At 42.0% G+C, this 25,695-nt stretch overlaps 1 protein-coding gene across 2 annotated transcripts in view; it reads right to left on the bottom strand.

Annotated features, from left to right (window-relative positions):
- Positions 1–2,019: 2,019 nt before the first annotated feature.
- The window catches only part of LOC143933943 (spectrin beta chain, non-erythrocytic 1-like), a gene marked incomplete in the record, with an annotated part of 1,131,488 nt that continues 1,107,812 nt past the window's right edge, over positions 2,020–25,695 (bottom strand). For both annotated transcript variants that reach the window (XM_077457128.1, XM_077457138.1), the window contains 2 exon segments: positions 2,020–3,062; positions 11,671–11,713. In XM_077457128.1, the coding sequence (XP_077313254.1) occupies positions 2,841–3,062; positions 11,671–11,713 (265 nt within the window).

Here is a 25,695-nt window from a genome sequence, read left to right on the forward strand (position 1 = left end):
GAAGGTGGTGTGCTGTAACCTCCATAGACATTACATATCTGGTGCCCAATGCACAATCCTTTGTGTAGCCCAAGGTGTTTGCCTACTGGACACCTTTGAGGAGGAATAGAAGGCTCCAGTCACAACCTAATGAAGGTGCAGCGATGACCAGTCCCTCATTCAAGAGTCCTTCCATCACTTGGCTGTCATCCAGAGCACAGCCTAGTGAACCTCACCTTGTTGCAGTTCATCAGTAGACTCCTTTAGCCAATTGAGCTGCAGCTCTCTTGGACATAACTCCTCCTTCTTTCTATTCATCAGCAAAGGAGGCCAACATTGGAGGGGAGCTTGTTTCAGCTTGTTTCATGTAGATTATGTAACCATCACCAGTATGTGTACTGTATGGTGGCTGAAGAAGGAGATTTGTAAATGTGTGATATTTTTAATGAATGTGGGGGAGGGACACTACAGAGATCTCCACCAAGGAGAGCTAGTTTACTCACAGCTTGTATACTGCTCCAGGCCCTGCATCCAGTCACAGGTGCCTCTGGGATTCGTGACATCCACCCCTTCCCCTCAAGAGTCACGTTGCACTTACAAGGCTGCACTCATATCCTTTGGATTAAAATCAACGTTAACTTTTAAATTTCAGCATTAACAATTCACTCCAAACCACTCCTCCCTCTGTTTTGTGATTAATCCCACTAGGGGGTGTTTAGCCTGAAAGAACAGAGTGCAGCCTTGTATGTGCTACATAAAAAAGAGTGAGTTGTGATTGATAGGGAACTGCAGCTGATTATAGGAGGTTGCAATCATTGAGAATCGGAGGGTGCCGGTGTTACAGGAGAGGGCTGTAACTAATGTAAGAGGGAGTCCGGCAAGGTGAGTGCTGGCTCTGGTTGATGGTGGAGGTGCTGTGTCTGATAGGGAGAAAATGCTACGATTGACAAGCAGAGGCTCTTCAACTGCTGTTAAATTGACTGAATAAAAAAATCCCTTCTTCCTATTAATCCCCAAGTTCCAACAAATAAATAACATTTACTGGATAACATTAAACACTTGAATAAGTGAGCACAATGTCATTGACAATTTTACTGATTGCAAACTTGTGAATGTCATCATTGTGCCAATATTTGTCTGTGCAAAGCCAACCTTATAGGCGTGCACACCCTAATCCCCCATTTAAGTACTATTGGGGGGATGACTACAAATCTGCTATTTGGATAAACTGATGGGGTTTTTGCTCACAAGAGGGTGATGTTTCTGTTTTAACCCCTTCCTGGTCAGCCCCAGCATCTCTTTAGGGACTCGTTTACATGTACTTTGGTCTTTGAAAAGCAATCTGCATTCAGAATGCTCTTAAGAGAGCATTTGACAGGCAGTGAGGAGGCATTGCATCACCTCCACACCACCTGCTTTAACCCCTAGAACTGTGCATGAGTATAATACAACCACCTGCATTGCACACATTTGCGAGGTGCTTGCATAGCAGCTCCAATCACTTGAATGGGTCATGTTCAGCAGGTACTGTCACCACAGAAAGCAAGAGGTTATATTTCCTGTCACGGTCACAAAACAAAGCATCACAGTGGCAGCATGTGTACACCCCAGCTTTGTATTCCCAAACTATCCTTAAATTTACAGACGGGTTGTAAAAAAAAAAAAACAGGCACTTTTTTCCTGTCCATATATGTCCATGGACAAATGCATGTTTGAGCTTTGGGGTGCACACCCTAATGCAATAGGCTGTGCACACCTGTGTCTCATCTTAACATTTTACAGAGATGTGATCTATTTTACTAACAGCAAACTTACAAAAAGAAAGCTACTTTTCAGGCCGATCTGGACATGTTGAGGGCCACACTTGTTGCAACTGCTGTGAAGTACAGAATTTGGTTAAACAAAACCTTGTGCTGCTAAAGTTTAAGCTTTTCAGCTGTCTACCTGGATGATAGGTTTAAAAAAAAAAAAAAAAAGCAGAAGTGTGACTAGCCCTAGGCTCTATACAGTACATCATAAATAAATCACAAATGGATGATATTAAAACAAAACTAATCAAAAATGTATTTTTACAGATAATAGTGTCCATTTAAAGTAAACTGGCAGTGTACACATATTAGCTAGAGTAACAGGTTCACTTGCAACCATATGTAATTTCACTATCAGGGAACCTGTGACACATAATTCAGCTTGCCTAGTTGCTGGCAGTATTTAGTAGATCTGCTTTTTAAAGAATCATCGGTACAACTGCAGTACTGATAACACGTTGTCAGTACTTGTGAGTATAAGGAATACAACATTCATGCATGACTATATATACCCTGTTAGAATTAAGCCATCTGACAATAAGAATCCAATGTCTTCATGTCAGTAAGAGGCATCACATGGTTGAGTTCTTTCAGTTTATTGCATCTCCACTGTACACTGCTAAATGTGCACCTTATCTCCAATGCTTGATGTCATGTAAAAGACCATGGCTGGACATGCTTGTAGAGACAATAAACAACCCCACACAGACAAAGGAATTTAATGAAGATGGAATAATGACGCCCCGCCCCCAAACAGCTCATATACCTTATTAAAAGAGCTGCAAAAAGCTCCCCCACCCAATTATTTTCAGTGCAACAGGAGCTGCTGGCTAGGATGCCACAATTTATGTTGCAGTTGACGGCATTAAAGTCTCTTCATCATTGGAGGTGAATAATATGCTTAATATATAAAATGCAGTTGTCATTTTTTTTCACCCACACATCCACCCTAGCCCCTCCCTTTTCCAAAGATCCCATGCTGTTGGCTTGTTAGGGCCTTATAAGCAGTGAGGATCTGATCAGAGGAGCATGTACTGACAGCCATCACAGGATTCACTTCTTCTTAAAGAAACTAAAGCGTTTTTCTCTGTCCTTCTCTTTTCCTTCCTTGTTGCGTAGTGTTACCATGGCCTCTGTGGCACTATTGGGGGACACTGGTGGCATAGTCATTGCCCGTGTTAAACCTTTGGGTGCACTGGGGGAATGGTCTGAGTTGTCACCAGGAGAGGAAGGTAGTGAGACATTGATCACGCGCATCCAACTACTCATTTCAGCCTGTGAGGGAGGGAAAAAAAAAAGGTAACCATTACTTTAAAATGTGTTCTATGTTAGCCAAGATGTTTATTTTAGCATTTAATACATATTACAATAGTCATCCTTTTTTGGAGAGATTCATAAAAAAAAAAAAAAAGAAAAAAGGTTGCCTTACAGTACAGATGTTTGCAGTTCAGGTCATAAGCATCACATGACAGGATTGCAGTTCAAATTAGGTAAATAGGTACTGCTCTATGCTATCAGTATTCCTTGTAAGGACTTGGTTTGTCATATTTTGAAAATCTTATGTCTTTCAGCTTGTTTGAAAATGTTATAATGTTCAAGGGCCACAATACTGCAACACTGTCCATTTCCATGCTGCAAAACACTTAGGTAGAGCAGTAGCAAAAGGAATATACAACATTGGTATTTATGGTGAAAGTGCCTTGAATAAATACTTCCAACTGTTAAAAATATACATAAAACCTCATTCTTTAATTCCGATGTCACTGCCATATAAACATTGGGCGAGGACCATTTTAACCCTGCAATCGTCTCTTGCAAAGCTGCACAACTTCAATCCTTGAAGTGGTTGTAAACCCTTACATATATCCAGTGAAGTGACTGGTGATACACAGAGATAAAACAGATCCTCCTACATAAAGGTGTACCCTGTTTATGTGAGGTCTCTTCAGCCGCTGAAAGTTCAGAATTCATAAAGCTTGTCTGAGTGGTCAGAAAAAAATGGGACGGAGAGCTGAAGTTACACTCTGCAGAGCTTAGAGCTGATTATACACACACCATTTCACACAGCACACAGGAGCACAGCTGAGGCTGTCAATCAACAGAAGTGACTCAAGTTACAGCAGAGGAAGAAAGCAGCAAAGACATTTAGTGGCCCTAATTGATACAAGTACACAAGCTGAGGTTTACAACCATTTTAAGGTAATTTATAGATGAGCATCGTGGGGCAAAAATAGTTTTGCCTAAAGCCGAATTCCATTCAAACAAATACACAGAAAAATAGGATTTTTAAAACAGCTTACCTGTAAAATCCTTTTCTTGGAGTACATCATAGGACACAGAGCCTCAAGTATTTACTTAGTGGGTTATGGGCCTACCTTCAGGTGTTGACACTGGTATAACCAATACAGGAAGTTGACTCCCCTATATAACCCCTCCTCCTTCCAGGAGCACTTGTAGCCAAGCAATATAAGCAATATACTCTCACCCCATAAAACAGAGGGGGAACCTCTGTGTCCCATGATGATGTACTCCAAGAAAAGGATTTTACAGGTAAGCCCTTTTAAAAATCCTATTTTCTTTATCATACATCATAGGACACAGAGCCTCAAGTATTTACTTAGTGGGATGTCCCATAGCAATGCTACTTGAGGGGAGGGAGGCACAACCCGTAGGGTAACCCCCAGACCTGAGGACTTATACTGCTGCCTGCAGAACATTGCGCCCGAAGGCGATATCCTCATTCCATCTTACATCCACTTGATAACATTTTGCAAATGTATGTACTGAAGACCAAGTCGCGGCCTTGCAGATCGGAGGCCTGGTGACGCACTGCCCAAAAAGCACCAACCGCTCTGGTAGAGTGTGCCTTAACTTGAAATGGGGGAATCTTTCCCTTTAAATCATAAGTTTGAATTATAAAACTTCCCGAATCCACTTAGCGACAGTGGATCTCGACGCTGCCTGTCCTTTTTTAGGACACTCTGGCAAAAGAATAAGACATCAGTCTTACGAATCTGAGCAGTTTTCTTTAAATAGATCTTCACTGCTCTCACGAGATCAAGACAATGCGGTGACTTTTCTTCCTTGGAACATGGTCTTGGGAAAAACCATGGCAGGACAATATCTTCATTCAGATGAAAGCCTGAAACGACCTTTGGCAAAAAGCCTGGAGGAGGGCGCAACACCAATCTGTTCTCATGAATAATCAAATATGGCTCTTTACAAGAATGAGCAGCCAATTCTGAAACCCTCCTTGCTGAGGATATAGCAACCAAAAATATCAGCTTCCTAGTCAGAAGGACTAAGGGAACATGCTGTAACGGTTCAAATGGCTGTTATTGTAACACCGACAAAACTAAATTTAAGTCCCAAGGACTTAAGGGTGATTTAACTGGCGGATTAATCCGCAGCACTCGTTGCATGAAACCCTGGACTAAAGAATGTATAGCAAGCGGTCTTTGAAATAAAAATTGATAAGGCTGAGACTTGGCCCTTAATAGTACTCAGGGCCAACTTCATCTCTATGCTTAATTGTAGAAAGGCAAACATTCTGTCTATGATACATCTCCGAGGGTGCCAACCCTTGGATTCACACCAGGAAACATGAGCTTTCCAGTCTCTATAATATATAGCTCTCGAAGCTGGCTTCCTAGCATTAATCAAAGTAGAGATAACTGACCTGGAAAGCCCACGTTTCTTCAGAATGTGGGTCTCAATAGCCAAGCCGTTAAATTTAGCATTCGTAAAGTAGGATGGAATATCGGCCCCCTGAGATAGCAGGTCTGGCCCTAGTGGGAGGGGCCATGGACCCTCCACTGCCATCTTTACGATCTCTGCATACCATGACCTTCTGGGCCATGCTGATGCTACCAGTATTACAGACTTTCTTTCCAGCTTGATCTTGCAAAGAACTCGAGGTAGTAACTGAATCGGGGGAAAATGCATAGATCAGTGAGAACTGATCCCACGGGGTCACCAATACATCTGTTCTGTATGCGAGTGGGTCCCTTGTCCTGGACACAAAGTTGACTAGCTTTGTGTTGAATCTGGATGCTAGAAGGTCTATGTTCGGAGTCCCCCATCTTTGGCAAAACAGCCTGAAACACTTCAGGGTAAAGAGACCATTCCCCCAGAAATAACAGCTGGCGACTTAGATAGTCCACCTGCCAATTCTCTACTCCGGGAATGAAAGCTGCCAATAGGCATGGGACATTTTCTTCTGCCCAAGTTAGAATCTGGTTCATCTCTCTCAGCTGAGAGACTCTTGGTGCCCCTTGGTGATTGATATATGCCACAGCTGTCGGATTGGATCCTCACAAGACAATTCTTTAACCTGGAGGTCCAGGTTTCTAGAGCCAGATAACACTGCCAGAATCTCTAGGATGTTGATGGGCAAGGCGCCTACTCCCCCCATCTGTCATTACTACCTTCCAGATAATTGATCTGAAGGACTTTCCCTTCAGTAGGCTCCAAGATTGTCCCCATGAGTGTCCCAAAGCCTCAGTTGGTTACTGCCACATTGGCAAGTCCAAAGCTTGAATCGTTTTGTTCCAAGCAGACAGGATACTGTTTTAAGCTACCATCTTCCCTAACAACCTCATGCAAAGGCGAAGGATGCAAATGATTTCTCTTCGACCTGATCATCTTCACCAGCTCTTGTATGGAGCTGATCCTTGCGGGAGGCAAGAACACCCTTTTCTGGGCTGTGTCTATGATCAGGCCCAGAAACTCCAGCCTTCTTAGTGGCTTAGAAAGATTTCTTTAGGTTGAGAATCCAACCAAAACCTTCCAGGTAACTGCTTGTAATGGCTACACCTTGCTTCAAGCGAGCCACTGACTGGTCTATTAACAATGGATCATCTAAGCCAAGACAGTTATGCCCTGTGCCCTTAACCTGGCTAGAGGTGGGGCTAATACCTTTGTTAATATCCGAGGTGCTGTTGCAAGCCCAAAGGGCAAGGCTATAAACTGAAAATGCTTCTGTTCTACTTCGAACCGCAGAAACCTCTGGTGAGGAGGAAATATAGGGGCATGCAGATATGCATCTCTGATGTTGATGGATGCCAGAAGTTCTCCTTGCAGGATGGAAATGACTGACTTGATTGACTCCATGCAAAAGGAGCAGAACTTCAGGAACTGATTTAGACTCAGTAGATCTAGACTTGGTCTGATATCCCTATTTGGCTTTGGGGCCGTAAATAGGTTTGAGTAAAACCCCAAACCTTGCTCTTGTTGGGGAATCTGTCTGATCACCCCTTGAGCCAATAATCGGTCTAATGCTTGCAACAGGGATTGCCTTTTCCCTGGATCCTTGGGAATGTTTGATCTCAGAAAACGAGGCGGTGTAAACTCTCGAAGCTCTAGCTTGTATCCTAGAGACACTGTGGAGAGAGTCCATTTGTCCTGAATCTCCCTTTGCTAGACTTCTGAGTACATCAGAAGTCTTCCCCCCGCCTTGGTGAGGGGAGATGCCTCTTCATAACAAGGTCCTGTATTCTGCTTTGCAGACTTGCGGCCCCAGGTCTTCCTTTATGCCTGGTCTGATGGTGGAGGCCAAACAGTTTAAATGAAGGACGCTTATATTTTCTTTTGACTGGCAAAAGAGTACTCTTTCCACTGGAAATTGTTTGAATGTATTTATCCAAACTATCGCCAAATAATTGTTCTCCCTAAAAGGGGGAAACTAGTTAGAAGGTTCTTACAAGGCGTTTCAGCTGACCAACCCTTTAACCAAAGGTCCTTTGCATATGTTCAAGCGCAAGGTGTGATGCCTGGTGAATAGAATCCTTCATAGCATCTACAGCAAAGCAGAATGCTTTCGGTAGCTTGGCCAGTTCCTGTGCTTGTTGTGCAGGGAGCTCATCTGTGAACTGGTCCTTCAAGGACTGACAGATGCCTATAGCTGCAATTGCAGGCTGAGAAACAGTACCTGCTAAGGAAAAGAGGATTTTAAAAGACCTTCCAACTTCTTACCTGTTGGATCTTTAAGCATGAGCGCATTGTCCACTGGGCAAGTTCAATTTTTTTTTCACATTGGACATCGCAGCATCAACTGCTGGAACTTTCCATCTTTTAGTGAATCTTTCTTCCATAGGATAGAGACTTGAGAGTCTCTTTGGAGGGGAAAAATTCTTATCTGCATAATCCCATTTGGTGTAAATAAGCTTTTTTAGTAAGCGTGGACAGGAAACCAAGGAACCCAAGGAGGAGAATGGACCTTCAGCTAACTGAGGGGTAGCACGAAAGCAGAGCGAACCATCTTTGTAAGGCTCTGTACTTCAGATTGTGAAGTAGGAACTTAAAGTATTGTTTCCTACGCAGAGGAATAATCGGCATGTTTTTCCTCCCGATCATACGAGAGCAATACCCCATAATTCTTTTGGACCCTCCACTGACTGTAAAGAGTCTAAGGCGGGGGAGCGGGATCTAGGACGCTTCCTATACACTTGGATGGAGGATGCGATTAAAGCCCCTAATCTTCCTTCTAAGCCTTGCAAGGTAGAGAAAAATGCATCTTCAGTCACACATACAGCGACTGAAGTGCGTGATGCAGTTGCACCACCGCTAGCTTCCAATGACTCACCCTGGCCTGCCATTTCTGATCTCTCCAAAGAGGAAGACAGTATGGAGGCATAACTGGGATTCACAGCACCTGGGAGTGACACCTTAGGTACCTTTACGGTAGGTCTGGCAGAGGTATACACAAAATATTTGCTTGACAACAATTCTAGCAAAGACAATGTCACCAAAATAACAGTTCTTTTGCTGCTAAGTAACAATAGTTTTTCCTGCCTGGAAATGCCTTACGTGTCCAGCGCTCTGGTGTCTCTTAGTGTGACAAACTGCCTCTCTTCAGTTAAAAAGTCTTTCTGAAATGAGTGTCCATGATATAAAGCCTCAGGTGGAACCTGATTGGCATCCTCAGCGCTTCCCCCTCAGTTATGCGGGGAGTGCTGTGTGTGGACATTACATCCATACACAGCGCCACGTGACCTTGCGGACATGCCCCTCTGATTTATAGTCTTTAAAACCACAGAGGAACAGGGAGTTTCCCCTTACTAGGTGGAAGTGCTGGATTGTAATTAAACCATGCAGCTAAAGCAGCGTAGTGTAAGTTACTCCCTATAGAGGAGACATTTTTAAGGTATATGGACAATGATATAGCGCTCTATTCAAAACAAACAAAATATATAAAAAAGTTCATAAAGGTTTTAAGGTATTTTGGTATTTTTAAGGTATATTGAAGGAAAAAGCACAGCTTCTTCCCTTACCTTGTCCTTGCTGCAGGATACTGCTGATTTAACAGACAGATCCAACTTTCACCCATCACAGCGGGCAGCGTAGTTTAAACCTTCAAAGACTGGGGCCCTTTTCATGGGGGTCCCGCTCCTTTGGGCCTTGTATAGCACCCCTCAGGACAACTTTAGGTAATATTGCAAGACCAAAGAGAGTCCTGGTTCCTAGGGTCCAGCACTTGGAGTGAAGCTTACAGGCAAAACCTCGTTCTTGAATCGAGGGTCCAGGTACCATCCTATGGCCTTAGTGGCGAGGATGGATCTGGTTGTGGAGGTTCTGTTTAGCCACGTGGTCAGCTGTGATAGTTTCACAGCTGATCACTAAATGTAAACAAACCGTGGTAAAGAGATGTTACCGGGTTTTCCTCCTCACACACCAATCGTGTGTGAGGAGGCTATTGCGGTAACATCTCGTTACCGCTTACAGTGTACACTAATCACACTGATTGCCCCCCCCCAAGAAAGAGTACCCGTCACAGCCCAGACGAGCACCCGTCACAGCCCAGACGAGCACCCGTCACAGCCCAGACGAGTACCTGAGTACCAGTCACCCGCCCATCAGAGTACCCAAGTACCTGTCGCCAGCCCATCAGAGTACCCAAGTACCTGCCGCCAGCCCATCAGAGTACCCAAGTACCTGTCGCCAGCCCATCAGAGTACCCAAGTACCTGTCACCAGCCCATCAGAGTACCCAAGTACCTGTCGCCAGCCCATCAGAGTACCCAAGTACCTGTCACCAGCCCAGAGTACCCAAAGTACCTGTCACCAGCCCATCAGAGTACCCAAGTACCTGTCACCAGCCCAGAGTACCCAAGTACCTGTCACCAGCCCATCAGAGTACCCAAGTACCTGTCACCAGCCCATCAGAGTACCCAAGTACCTATTTGCAGCTCATGCCTCATAGAATATATGTTGGGGTGTTTGCTTTGCAAAATGGGGTCATTCCACTGTTCTGGTGCTCAAGGACCTTCAAGTATGATAGGTAGGAATGAAATGAGATGCGAAATTTATGCTCCTAGCTCGCCTGAAGGTTCTACTTCAATGTTCGGCCTATGTGGCCAGGCTGTGTAAAAGTCCTACACATGTGGTATTGCCATACACGGGAAGAGTAGCACAATGTGTTTTGGGGTGTGATTTTTGCTATATACATGCTATATGTTAGAAATATTGTATAAATTGACAACTTTGTGCAAAAAAAAAAAAAGTTTATTTTTTCCACATTTTCCAAAAACTTCTGGAAGAGTATTGCCATACTCGGGAAGAGTAGCAGAATGTATTTTGGAGTGTAGTTTGTTGTATGCATATGCTGTGTGTGAGAAATAACCTGATAATATGACAATTTAAAAGAAAAAAAAAAATCTTAATTTTGCAAAGAATTGTGGGAAAAAATAACTTAAAAAAACTCACCATGCTACTTAATACCTTGGAATGTCTACTTTCTAAAAAGGGGTAATTTGGGGGGTATTTGCACTGTCCTGTTAGTGTCTCAAGAAATTAGATTCACCTGATGTACTGAAGGCCTGATCAGATGTGATCAATTTTCAGTGATTGGCATCATAGTTTGTAGACTCTAACTTTCACAAAGACCAAATAATATACACTAATTTGGGTTATTTTACCAAAAATATGTAGCAGTATAAATTTTGGCCAAAATGTATATATACAAATTACTAATTAGCAAAATTTTATGACAAAAACAAAGAAAAAGGCATTTTTTTTCACAAAATGTAAGTTTAAAAAAAAAACATTAGTGATTAAATACCACCAAAAGGAAGCTCTATTTCTGTGGAAAAAAGGAAGCAAGTTTCATATGGGTACAGTGTTGCATGACTGAGTAATTGTCATTCAAACTGAATGCTGAAAGCTGATCTGGACAGGAAGGGGGCGTAAGTGCACTGTATTGAGGTGGTTAATCACAGTCCATTCATGATTTAGCAAGGGGGGTGCAATTACTTTTCACCCAGAGGCAAGTTTGGACAGGTTTTTTTCAATTAAATCATTTTAAACCGCATTTTAGATTCACTCCAGTTACCTTTGTGCAATTTTTACATTTGTTTGATGATCTGAATCATTATGTGTGACAAATATGCAAAAACAATTAAATCAGGAAGTGGGCAAATACTTTTCACAACACTGTACATATATTAATGTTTTTTACCTTTTTAAAACCATTTGTAATTTTGCTTAACCAGTCTTGGGATTCAAGTACCCCTAGCCGACAGAACAGCTAGGTTCTGAAAGCTTTTGGCAGACTACACCAAAGTTGAGCAATATAGCCTCAGAACCACATCAACTTGACCATGAAATCAGGCACATTGATTAAATCGTTAAAGTCTGGAAAAATGTGCACTGCAACAGAGCTTGAATACCTAACCTAGGTATTCTGGGTTTGCTCTGGAAAGGGCAATCATAGGTTTTGCTGGAACCCCTAAAAATTTTTAATATATATATATTTATATATATATTTATATATATATATATATATATATATATATATATATATATATATCTCCTTCTATACTGTAGCTGTGCAACTCCACTTTAGGCACTCAACCTCCTACACACCCCATTTGTAAAAATTTTCTTACCTCATCTTTTGCTTGGAAGAGATATTCTTTTCCATCTGCTAAACTGTTGAATAAAAAGAGAAATATACAGGTTTATTATTAGGCTGACTGCAGTCATTGTTTCTTAGTAAGGTGCCTTAGAAAACAATAGAGCATGTGTTACATGTTCGCTAAACCACCGCTCTGAAATTAAATCACTGAAGAAATACATTGGTAATTTAATGTGCTACAAATCTAAGAGATGGAAGCAAAGCACAGCTAGTTTGGGATTTGCAATTTTCAAGTCTTGCCACAGATTCTCAATTGGATTTGACTGAGCCGTTCTAACACATGAATGTGCTTTGATCTAAACCATTCTATTGTAGCTCTGGCTGTATGTTTGGGGTCATTGTCCGGCTGGAAGGTGAATCTCCACACTAGTCGCAAGCCTTTAGCAGACTAACAGGTTTTCTTCTAAGATTTCCCTGTGTGGCTTCATCCATCTTCCCATCAACTCTGACCAGCTTACCAGTCCCTTCTGAATAAAAGCATCCCCACAACATGATGTTGCCATCACCATGTTTCACCGTGGGGATGGAGTGTTCAGGGTGATGTGCAGTGTTATTTTTCTGCCATAGATAGCATCTTCCACATGTTTGCTGTGTCCCGCACATGGCTTCTCGCAAACTAATCAGACTTTTTATGGCTTTCTTTAAACAATTTATAACAATAGGTTACTAAAGTGCCAATATGGACCAGCTTACTAATGGGAAAAACTGGTTCAGCTGCAGCTATTTAATTGTGCTCTTTTGCCACAGACAAAATAATCCAATAAAAATAGTGCGCTTAAACCTAACTATAGATATCGCACAACAATATAATATCCAATAATCCAAACTTGTACTCCATAAACAATTCTTAGAGCTCCTTCCTCAGTGAAAAGTAGTATGATCCAAATATACACACAATATTAATAAAAATATGATAAGAAATATGGAGATTAAGTCCATATTTACCTTCAGAGAATGCATAAATCCAAATAACACTTTAGATAATGAATCCCCACTGAGGAGCTTATGGATTTCCTGTGGTTCAAATGGTCAGTTTTTCTCCCAAATTGATGAAAGTTGCTCTCAAAAAAAAAAAAAAAAAAAAACACGACATCAATGCGCAAGATTGCCATGTATTCATAAACCCCCAATTAATGTAGGCTATTCACTCACATTTGGTTTGGTTCAAAAACGCTCTTAAAACGATCAGTGGTGCACGCAGCTTTCCTCCTCACTGCACGTCTGGTATAATGAAACACCAAAGGTGACGTCGCTGCCTCCTCCCGACGCGTTGCGTCGCAGGTCACGTGACTTTCTCAAGGGAAATGAAGCCATGTGACGAATGGGATTTAAGCCACACTTTGTGCATCGGTTGCCATAGTGACATAAGAATCATTGGATCATCATGTCGTCAATCATGTTTATACATACTCCAATGATTAACAATTTTCTTATGGAGAATACAAATTGTGATCTTTATAAACAATTCTTCAAAACGAGTTGCATAGCGCAATCTGCACCTTCCTAAAAATAATATTTCCCACTTTTAATAAATATAATATTTAAAATATATTTAAAATAAACATTATAAAGTGCTCCCTCTGGTGGCAAATCACGGAAACATTCATACCGAATTACATATAAACATACTAATTAAAAAAAAATCACAACTAATTGAGATAGGAACCAATTCAATTGTCAATAAGGGAAAAAATTCCAAAGCTACACAAATAATTAAAAATCAGAAATAAAACAATTGAGGTCAAAGTCAATATTCAACCCCATTTTGCGAGAGAGTACCAATCTCAAAAATCCATCCTTTTTCACATTTACTTAACGCTCTGACCCGGTGACTCCCTCTACTGAACACTATTGAAATCAAACCACAACAGGAATAGCTGATAGCTACTGCTGACTTATTCTCTTTGTATACGATTATTAAATCGTGATGAAGCGATTCAGGCCTTGAGATGGGCTATGGATGGATTCAGGAATTTTATTTCAAAGCAAAAAAGATTTACTTTAAGATGTCTAGCTTTTGGATTACAATACAACTATTTATGGTTCAATTCTGACTACTACAGACAATTAAATGGTATTGGAATGGAAGCAAAATTATGCCCCAAGCAATGCTAATATATTTATGGCCAAATGGAAAGATGAAGTTATATATCCCTACTCAATTGGTAATGTACAGAAGATTTATAGACAATTGCATTAGAATTTGGAATGGGGATAAAACCAGTTTGATCCAATTCTTTGAAAAATTTAATATAAAAATCCTTACCTGTAAAATCCTTTTCTTTGATGTACATCAGGGGACACAGAGCCATAGTAATTACTATGTGGGTTACATCGGAGCGACAGGTGATGGACACTGAAACTGGGAGTCCTCAGTTTTGTAGCCAAGCAATACAAGTGTATACCAAGAAGGGAGGGACCTCTGTGTCCCCTGATGTACATAAAAAAAAAAAAAAAAGGATTTTACAGGTAAGCTGTTATAAAAATCCTATTTTCTTTTCTTACATCAGGGGACACAGAACAGACAGGAAGTCAGAGGACTCATATTGCAGCCTTCAGCACACTGTACCCAAAGGCAATATCCTCATTACCTTTAACATTGATTTGATAAAATCTGGTAAAAGTATGAACTGAAGACCAAGTGGCAGCCTTACAGATCTGAGCCATAGAGGCCTGATGATGCACCGCCCAAGAGGCACTAATCCCCCTGGTTGAGTGTGCTTTAACATGAAAAAGGAGAAATTTTCTAATTTAACCACTTGGCGCCCACACTACGTCTATTGACGTCATGGGCTTTCAGTGGTTATATCTAAATGATGCCTGAGGCCACAGACATCATTCAGATACTGCCGTTTTCAGCCAGCGATTCCCTGCACCATAAGAACGATCATAGCGGCTGTTCCGCCGCTTGACGGTGTTCAAACCACACATGTGAGGTATCGCCGCGAACGTTAGAGCGGGAGCAATAATTCTAGCCCTAGACCTCCTCTGTAACTCAAAATATGTAACCAGTAAAAAAATTTAAAGCGTCGCCTTTTGGGATTTTTAAATACCAAAGTTTGGCGCCATTCCACGAGCGCGTGAAATTTTGAAGCGTGACATGTTGGGTATTTACTCGGCGTATCCTCCTCTTTCACATTATGCAACAAAAATTGGGCTAACTTTACTGGTTTTTTTTTGTTTTTTTTAAGCATGAAACTGTTTTTTTTTCAGAAAAAAACGTGTTCGAAAAATTGCTGCGCAAATACCGTGCGAGCTAAAAAGTTGCAACGAGCGCCATTGTATTCTCTAGGGTCTTTGCTAAAAAAATATATAATATTTGGGGGTTCTATGTCATTTTCTAGTAAAAAAATTTGGAATTTTACATGTAGGAGAGAAATGTCAGAATTGGCCTGGATGCGAAGTGGTTAAACCATAAGCCTGAATAATGACTCGATGAATCCACTTGGAAATAGTGGATTTTGATGCTGCCTGTCCTCTCTTTGGACCATCTTACCTGAGCAGTCGCCTTTAAATATACTGACCGCTCTGACTACATCAAGGGAATGTAGTGCCTTTTCCTCCCTAGATCGATGCTTTGGAAAGAAAGAAAGAACAAACAATTATCTTTTTTTTCCCCAGCGCACTTGCGCGGTAGCACTGGATGGCTGCTCCTGTGCAGTGTGGAGGAACAGACCCCATGACTGTAGACGCAACCATTTGTGCGGCTGATGTTGTTGGGGGTTGACCCCCTGACTTCGGACGCCGCTATTTCTCTGGCGTGCGTCAGGCGGTCATAGGGGTTGAGGAGCCTATTTAACGGTCGGATAGTCCGTTGGATCGGCAGGGTTTGCAGACTCTCCAGGTGCCATGGCTGATAACATTGTACGATCCAAATGATTTCCTCGGCGGAATGTTGATGTGCTGGGTATGTTTATAATTGAATGGTGTCCTCTCTGTGCTTTATATTGGCATTGATGTCTGATGGTGTATTTTTTCCATACGTATTTATCCCTTAAGCCCAAGTTTGAAATGTTGCTAGTCTCCCAGCATTGTGCCTACATCAGTTTCATCAGCCGTAATTTTGGCACGAGTATCTAGGCTTGTTCGTTTATCACCAGCCTTGTTGCCAATTCTACCTATATATACCGCCCAAGCCCCTGTATTCTGGTCAGGCCACATTGATGGTTCTGGTAAGTGTGTACCGGTTGCCGTTTTGGTAGTAATAGGTTGGCCCTAGTGGTGTGGTTCTAATTTGATCCCCTACACTCCGCTTCACTTTTTTCAATTACCCTTTTCACTAGTGTGTTTATTACACACATCCCCCTCCCCCCTTCCTTTCTTCCCTCCCTTCCTTCCTTTTCCCTCTTTCTTTTTTCCATAACTTTTCCATTACTTTAACCCTTCCCTTCTCTCCCTCCTCATTCCCCCTTCCCCTCTCCCTTGTCCCTCCCTCCCTTTTTCCTCCTCTCCCTCATACCAATCAACCTGTCCTTTGCCCCCCTTCTTCCCTCTTCCTCCCCCCCTTTTTTCTTCTTCATTTCCCCTCTCTCCTTCCCCTTCCTACCCCTTTCTTTCCCCTCCCTCCTTCACTCCCATTTTTTCCCCTATTTTACCTCACTTTCTCCTTCCTTTTCCCCTATCCCTCCCCCCCTTTCCTTCCCATTCTCCCCCTTCTTTCCTTATCCCCTTGTCTCCCCCGCCCCCCCTTTTTAGTTCTGTTTTTCCCCTTCTTTGTTATCACGTTCACTTATTGGTGTTGGGCCACCTAGTTACAGCCTGTTGTAAAACTTTAACGATACAGCATGTGTATACTATTACTTTTAATAAATAGTTATTTTTTTCAATTAGAGCTTGTCCAACCAATCCCCCGTGTCCACCACCAGGGGAAATAACGGGCCCACCTGTCTGCATCCTGTTTCTATTATGGGGGTGAGCTGATCTTATTCTTCATAAAAATGTTTGTAAATTGTAAATGAACCCTTTCCGATGATATTGTGCTCTGTTTTTGTACGATTAAATGTAACATTTTTTCATAGATCATCCACCTCCTGATGAAACGGGCTCCACTGCAAAACTAGTCGAGGAAACTCTGTGCACCCCCTTTCCTCTGAAATTTTCTTGTGATTGACCCGTTAGGAATTCATGAATTGTGGTGTACTTATGAGTATATTTTAATGTATTTTTGTCTGTAATTGTTTTTTTGCCTTTACTAAATTGTATTTATTTTAACTAGTTTGTTTTGTTAATTACCTAGTACCGGTATAGTAAAAATCTGTTGCCTTGTTGGTTAAAAGTGTTTGAGGGTCAGTGTGAGCAGCTGCCCGGGCATCTTTATACCAACCAACCTCTATCCATTATGAACCCTGAATGATGGTACTTGTATTTCATTTCTAATTACTGGTAACTTGAGGCTATACTCACCTTTTGCCAATATCTTGGTTTAATTGAAAACCTGTCATCACCTTTGGCAGGAATTCAGGATGAGGACGTAACACCACCTTACCCTTATACATGATCAGATATGGCTCTTTACAAGACAGTTCTGATACCCTTCTAGCAGAACCAATGGCAACCAGAAAGACCATCTTTCTAGTCAAAAGAACCAAGGGAATTTCACATAAAGGTTCAAAAGGCTGTTCCTGCAAAGCCGATAAGACCAAATTCAAATCCCAAGGATGTAGAGGTGCCTTGATAGGGGGATTGATCCGTGTTACCCCTGAACAAAGCTACAGACTAAAGAGTGAGAAGCCAGAGTCTGCTGCAAAAATATTGACAAGGCCGAGATCTGGCCCTTGATAGTATCCAAGGCCAGATTCATTTCTAATCCCATTTGCAGGAAATCAAGGATCCTACCTATGACATATTTCTTGGGGTGCTAACCCCTGGAGCCACACCAGGAAACATTTGCCTTCCAGACTCTATAGTAAATGACCCTGGAAGCCGGCTTCCTGGCATTAATCAAGGTAGATACTACCGAAGGAGACAACCTACGATCCTTTAGAATGTGGGTCTCAATAGCCAGACCATTTAAATTTAGCGACTGTAAGGTAGGATGGAATACCGGACCTTGCGCGAGAAGGTCTGGCTGTAATGGCAGAGCCCAAGAGACTCCTACTGCCATCTTTATGATCTCGGAAAACCAAGATCTTCTGGGCCACCAGAATCACCTCCTTTGGTTCCTGCTTGATCCTGCAAAGAAGACGCGGAAGAAGCAGAACTGGAGGAAATGCATAGATCAGAGAAAACTGATCCCATGGGAAGACTGTTCCGCAAGCTAATAGATCCTTTGCCTTCGACACAAAGTTGTCGACCTTATTGTTGAATCTGGACGTGAACAGGTCTACGTCCGGGGTACCCCATCTCTGATATATTGCTAGGAAAATGTCGGGGTGAAGAGACCATTCTCCCGAAAATAATTGTTGGCGACTCAATTAGTCCGCCTGCCAATTCTCTATCCCTGGAATGAAAACTAACGGTGGGAAGAACACAACGTCCCTTGCCTAAGACAGAACACAATTCACCTCTTTTTGGGCTGCACGACTCCTCGTGCCCCCCTGGTGATGGATGTAAGCCACAGCCGTGGCATTGTCGGACTGAATCCTGACAGGACAGTCCCTCATCCTGACCGTCCAGGACTTTAGAGCCAGACGAACTGCTCGAATCTCCAAAAAACCCTCTTCCAGGACTGCTCCCCAGCCTAGAAGACTGGCATCCGTAGTCACCACTTTCCAAGAGACTGGTAGAAACGATTTTACCTTTTGAAGGTTGCTAGATATCAACCACCAATTTAGGCTCTGACGCACGTCGGAAGCCAGACGAATTGGAAAATCTAAGGCATGAACCTTCTTGCTTCTTGTTCCAGGCCGACGGGATTGCGTTTTGTAGCAATCTTGAGTGAAACTGCACGTAAGGGATGGCCTCGAAGGAGGCCACCATTTTTCCCAATAGTCTCATGCACAACCGAATGGAAGGCTTTTTCTTTGCCTTGATGAGTTGAATTAGCTCTACAATGGAACGGATTCTTTTTTGGGGTAGAAATACCTTTTTCTGTATGGTATCTATGACCAGACCCAGGTACTGTTGTCTCCTTGATGGTGTTGAGGACTTTTCTAGGTTGAGAACCCAGCCTAGAGATTCCAGGTAGTTTCCCAAACTGTGGTTTAGCCCTGAAACTGAATGATCTATCAACAGTAGATAATCTAAGTAGGCTAGGACCGTTAATGCCCTGAGCACTTAATCTGGCTAAAAGAGGCGCCAGAATTTTTGAGAACACCCGTGGTGCTGTGGCTAGACCAAATGGCAGGACCACAAACTGAAAATTATGATTTTCTACTTTGAATCGCAGAAATTTCGGGTGAGTGGAAAATATTGGCATGTGGAGATATGCATCTTTGATATAAATAGAAGCCAAAAAATTCCCCTCCTTGGAGGATGGTTACAACTGTCCGGATTGACTCCATTCGAAAGGATCGGATGTTCAAGTGCCAATTCAGATCTCTGAGATCTAGATCTACTTCCCCATTTGTCTTTGGAACCGTAAAGAGGTTTGAATAAAAACCTGTGCCTTGTAGCTCTAAGGAAACTTCTGATATCACTGACTTGGATAATAGATGATCCAGTGCTAGAAGGAGAGCCTTCTTCTCTGGACCATTGGGAACATTTGACTTTAGAAACTGAGGAGACGGAAAAATATGGAACTCTAGTTTGTAACCTAGAGAAACAGCAGAAGCCACCCATCTGTCTTGATATTGTTCCTGCCAGATCCTTGAGATTTGCAGGAGCCTCCCCCCCACACCCGAGCGAGCAGGGGCACCCCTTCATAAGGAGGCTTTAACACTGTTTTGTGGGATTTCTGCCCCAAGATTGCTTCTGACCTTGGTGCTGTTCTTGGGGTATTCCCTTGAACATGACACTTGAGGCAGTCGAGACTGCCTAGAGGCTTATGCCCCTGGTACAGGAGAAATGTCTGAATTTGTTCTTTACTGGTAAAAGAGCTTTTGCCATTAGATATCTTTTGTAGGTATGTATCCAAATCATCTCCAAATAGTCGTTCACCATGAAAAGGGAAACTGGCCAAGAGCTTTTTACACAGTGCTTCAGTTGACCAAATTTGCAGCCAAAGAATTCTGTGAGAATGCACTAGTCCAAGCATAAGCTGTGAGATTTTGATGACAGCATCTCTCATAGTGTCTGTGAAACACGTTGCGTCTGATAAATCAGCGCAAGGTTGGGCCTGCTCCTCAGGCAGAACTTTAAGCATCTCCTAAAACTGTTCCTTAATGGACTGGGATATGCCAATTGCAGCAAGAACCGGCTGCGCTGCTGAACTTGCTAAAGCCATATGGTTTTTAGAAAGAAGTTCCAACTTTTTATCTGCTGGATCCTTCATGAGCGCATTATCAACCTGGACATGTGAGATTCTTATTCACTGAGGCAACCGCAGCATCAACCACTGGAACCCCCCATTTCTTATAGAAATCTTCCATAAGCTAGAGTGTGGAGAATCTCTTAGGCGGATAATGTTTATCTGGATGTTCCCATTCAGCATACATAAGCTTCCTTAGCCATGAATGAATAGGAAAGGCATCCCCAGACGGAGGTGGTTTTAATGATCCTAACTTAGAGATGGGATCATCAAGAGCCTGCGCTGCAGGCAGAAAAAAAATAAAATAAAAAAACTTAGAGTGTACAAGCAACCCGTCTTGTGATGTTACTCCTTCTATATTAGGATATTCAGAAGAGGATAAACCAGCATCTTCCAAATCTTTGGGAAGATCTGCCTGATCCCCAGTGTCCTAAACCTCCAAAGGAGGGTCTTGAGCACTAGATGGGGATCTGCTACGTTTAACCCCACTATGGAGGGATAAAATAGCATCAATCTTTTCCAAATTGGCAATGGTAGAAGACAAAACCTCTCGTGCGACATACTCAGGGGCTGAAACGTCTTATGCGACTGCAAGCACAGTTTCCCCTGACGGCTCAATCTGACCGGCCGCAGCACTCTCAGAGGAGGATGACATTCTTTTGTAAATGGTTTTACTTTGTTGTGTAACCATTGACCCCTTAGAGGAATTCCTGGTCCCTTTGCCACTCAGCTTTAAAGCACAAAGCAGAGTCACTACCAGCAAAAGAATGTAAACTTGCTATTCTATAGTACAGCACAATAGCTGCTATTAATTCCAGCTTCTTACAGTACAATGTGTCAAAGTGAAATGCATGTGTCATCAAATCTGATCCAGCCAAGTCTTTGCTCTGTCCCTCCACCACCAGGCAGCAGCTTCACACACACAGCGCTTTAAAACACTTCCTAAAAGTGTAGCCGACGCAGTTAGCCACGCTCCCCCTTTTCAAAGGAAAGCATTGCAGAGGGGGGTAAATCCTCTGCCGAGCGGCCGTGGTCTGGCCTTTATTTATATTTTTTCTAAAAAAGAGCCAACTTTTTTGGCATGTCCCCTGAAGAGGAATAAATCCAATCTGGGGGCACGTTAGAGACCAAACCCCCCTCTTTCTTACCGGTGGGTCTGTTGTGGCTGGAGGAGTGGAGGATGAAGGCTTCTGCTGTTTCCAGCGTCAGAGTGCTCAATACGACCCCAGTGGTGACACATAGGTATGATAACATTATACATAGGAGAAATTCCTGAGAAGATCTCCCTTACCTTAACCTCGCAGCAGGGTTTTACTAGAGATAAAGACCCAATCTTCACCCTTCACGGTAGGCTGGCTCCGAGACCTTTTAGGAAACCTTCAGGAACCCGGGAACCTTGGGTTACCCACAATCCTAGACCTGCAAAATCACCCTGCCAGTAAAAACTTTATGGCCTTACTACCAAAAAGTACTGGATTCCAGGGCCCAGCTCCCAAAGTGAAGCGTTCACAAGCAAAACGTTGTTTCTTCGGACACGAGGCCCGGGTACCATCCATTTAACCCATGAAAGGACATCAGAACGGATCCGATCAGCACGGATAGCCCCTGCAAGGATTACTACCAGTGGAGCTCAGCACATCTTTACTCGTGACCAACACCTTAGACACTGGCGAAAAAACTGACTCCTCTTAGTAATGGGAGGGGTTATATAGGGGAGTAAGACGTAAGAAAAGGAATATTAAATTGTCATATGAGACCAATGAGAAGACTATCCATTTTTTGGATGTGGAAATACAAATAGATGAAAATCAAAATAACTAAAAAACATTCTTTAAGCCAGTAGATGGGACTAGTTATATACCAGTTAATAGCTGCCATTATGATCCATGGCTAATATACCCAAGGGACAAATGATTCGCTTTTGTAGTAGTCAGAATGATTTCCTAGAACAAGCACAAAGTAGGGGAGAAATGTATCCATAAAGGCTATAATGAAAAGTTCATAAAGGAGAAAATCCAAGTAGTATCAACTTTACAGAGAGAAGTATTAATCCAACACAAAGAAAAAATAGTGGGCCAGTATCACGTCTCAAAAGGAATATAGATAAGCTGCATTTACAGATTAATCTATTGAACACCCACATTACTTTTCTGAACTTAATGAGAAGTTGAAGACTCATATTGAGTCTTAACAAAACCATTCTTTTAAAAAAGGAAAACAAAATTTTACAAGATAAACAGTCCTTCCAGGAAAGCAGAGCCTACAGATGGCAGCAATATACTAATGCTGAATCAACGTAATCCCACACAGAGTGGTCTGATACTTCGTCCATCTCTTCAAAGATGACACAATCCTTGTCCAAACAGACTAAACATTCAAGAAAAGACATAGGTATGGGGACAGCTTTTATGGCAGACCCAAAACGCAATTAGGGACAATGTGCTCGTAAAACCCCTATCAAAACGAGTACCGTGGTTTCACAGTCACTAGGTGACATCTCCGCCCACCAAACACCGGTACTCGCGGGAAAGATATTGCTGCATTATCCAACTTTAAAATCCCTAATTTGTTTTTTCCAAAAAAAACAGGATCCCCTTTGGCTCCTCCGGTTTAGAAAACACTACACATGTACAACAGACTACTAAACCACAATTTAACATCCTAAATCTCTCCTCATATCCTCTTTCAGTCGATGAGGTCTCGGTACTGTCTAAGGGACTCACGTTCTGCCCAAACCATAAAATTAACAAATTCGGAACTATAAAAGTCCTACACCTGTTAACACATAAGCTTCAATTACAGAGCATGTTTGATAGGTGGTTTACATTCAACCACTTGTCAATCTCTTAGTGAACGCCAAGCACAAGTTAATTTTAACTCACTCCTAGAGGAAAGAGACACTAGAGACTTAATTGACATTATCGATATGGAGTCTATTAGACCATTCGAACATCTCATCCACTACTCGTACAGCCCTTTCCACATTGAAGAAAAAAATCTGATTTATATCCTTCTCAGAGTTCCAATCATGGCATAGCTACTTTTCTAAAACAAACTACTCAGGATATAAGAAAACTAAACACATCAACAGAGTTACCTGATAATCTAACGATTAATGAAAAGACTGCTCTAAAATGATTATCCAATAACCCAAATCTGACTATTAAACTCTCAGATAAGGGTGGAAATATTGTTTTGATGGATAATGCCAATTATGTGGCAATGTGTATAAAAATGCTCTGCAACACCGACTGGTATAGACCAATCAAATTAGAAACTATTAACATATTTAACAAGGACTTTTATATCCTCTTCGATAGAGCACTTAATAACAATGTCATCTCCAATCGGTTATGGAAATTCATTCGTACTCCTTTTTCCAACAACTTTTATTCTCTTCCCAAGATCCATAAGCAAAAGGTTGATCCCCCGGGAAAACCGATTGTGTTAGGTAATGGGTCTATTACAGAAAACCTTTCAAAAGTGGTAATTAATATCTTAGGTCATTTGTATGTGAGGGATGTGATCCATCTTTTACAAATCATAGATGGTGTCCAAGTGTCAGATAACACCATCTTGGTATCCATCCATGTAGAAACACTTTATAGCTCTATACCGCATAATAAAGGAGTTACTTGTATCCAAAAAATCTTGTCACAAGATAGTGGTCTAGAAAAATCGTTCAATGAATTTGTTTTGCTGCCACTGAATTTCATACTTGCACACAATGTGTTTAGTTTCAATGGCCTATATTTCCTCCAGGTAAAGGGCGTAGCCAGGGGCACAGTCAATCTGTACCTGGGGGAATGGGAGAGAACCGTATTCGAGGATGAGTACTTGTGCTACATTACCATGTGGCTCATGTACATCGATGACATCTTCGTTTTTTGGAATGGTCCAGGCAATTTGCTACACAATCTTCTTGAAACCTTGAATTGTAATGAATTCCACTTACAATTCACTATGTCGTTTGACTCCACATCTAACATTTTTAGATGTTGAGATCTTAAAGAGTCCCAATAACATACTGTCATGCAGACTTTTCAGGAAACCCACGTCGGGAAATACTATACTGCATTCCAACAGCTTTCACCCAAGATCTCTAGTAAATTCTATTCCCTTTAGCCAATTTTTAAGAATTAAGCGCAATTGTTCGAATGTGGATTTTCTTAAGGAATTTTAGGGCCTTAAAAAAAAAAAAAACACCTCTTGGAATGAGGCTATAGCCATGTCTAAAAAGAGCTTTTAATAAAGCAAACAACAAATGTAGATAAGATCTGTTACAACCTCAGAAAAAAAATCTATCCCTGATACGAATTATTATACCAGAATAGTCACTACTTTTTCTAATGAACATACACAAGTGAAGCAAATGTTAAGTATTAGAATGTCTGAACCAGAGACCCGTTGATGGGCCTCTTTGACCCTCCCACTCCCCTGGTCACCTTCAGACGTAATACATCAGTGGGAGATCTCTTGGTCAAAAGCGAATTTAGGGGATTTACTCGAGGTGATCCCTGTAATACTTTTGGTAAGTTTCCTTGTGGTGCTTGCGGTTATTGCCCCTATATGAATACAGATAGAAACCCATGCCTTCCAAATGGGTGGATTTTTACCCCTAAACATTATGCCAATTGCAAGACCACATTTGTAATATATTTATTGCAATGTGCGTGTGGTTGCTATTATAGTGGCAACACCATTCAGAAGTTACGGAAAAGGTTGTATCGACACATAGCAGCCATGAAAAGCGATAACCCTGATTTTCCTTTGGGCTGCCATGTAGCAGCGGTCCATAACAATCGATTCCCTAAAATCTCAGTACTGGTATTGGATAGACTCCATTAAAATCCCAGAGGAGGAGATCTGAATAAGATTCTCCTCCAACAGGAAATGAAATGGATTTCTAATCTCAATACCACTGCACCCCCAGGCTTAAATTAAATATTGAGTTTTAAACCCTTTTTACAAGGATTCTCATCTGGAGGTCTTGAAGGGGGCCTCTAATTTATAACTTATAACTAATTTTTCATCTGTATTTCATTTGCTTTCATTAACAGCTTTTATTGTATAATCAAATGTTTTTGCATCCAATTTTGTAACCGACTGTAATTGTGTCTAATATAGTCTGTCTTGTTTCCTTTGTTTCTTCAGGTATACTCCATCCTTCGACTTTGTTAATTTTTTTTTTTGCCGTTTATTTTTTAAATTGTCATCACATACCTCATGACCTTTTATCTAAATATGGAGGACTAGGCCGATTGCAGGTCTTTGGTGTCCACCGGCACGGGGAGGTCCCGTGGCATTCTTTTGTCACGGGGCACCACACTTTTGGCCTTACACTGCCAGCCTTGGCCGATTATCGTGCATGCGCGATTCGGACAGTCTTTCTGCTGGATGACGTGCGGCCTCCTTCCCGTGTCAGTGGCGCTCTGACATCATCGTGCCTTGTGACGCCGGATGCCACCCCGCCAGGGGAACAGCATTAGTGCCGTTCGCTTCGCTGCTGACACTCTTGTTGGTGGTGATTAGGGGCATCACTACATTTGGGCAGTATCCCAGTACTCTGGACAAATCATTGGATATAGCCGCCCCTCCCTGGGCAGGTTCCTCACACAAGCTGCTATTTAAACTTGGGAACAGCACTCT

This window comes from Lithobates pipiens, unplaced genomic scaffold (assembly GCF_037356315.1).
Source record: "Lithobates pipiens isolate NorthernLeopardFrog02 unplaced genomic scaffold, aLitPip1_a1.2 Scaffold_10, whole genome shotgun sequence".
Classification (NCBI taxonomy): Eukaryota; Metazoa; Chordata; class Amphibia; order Anura; family Ranidae; genus Lithobates; species Lithobates pipiens.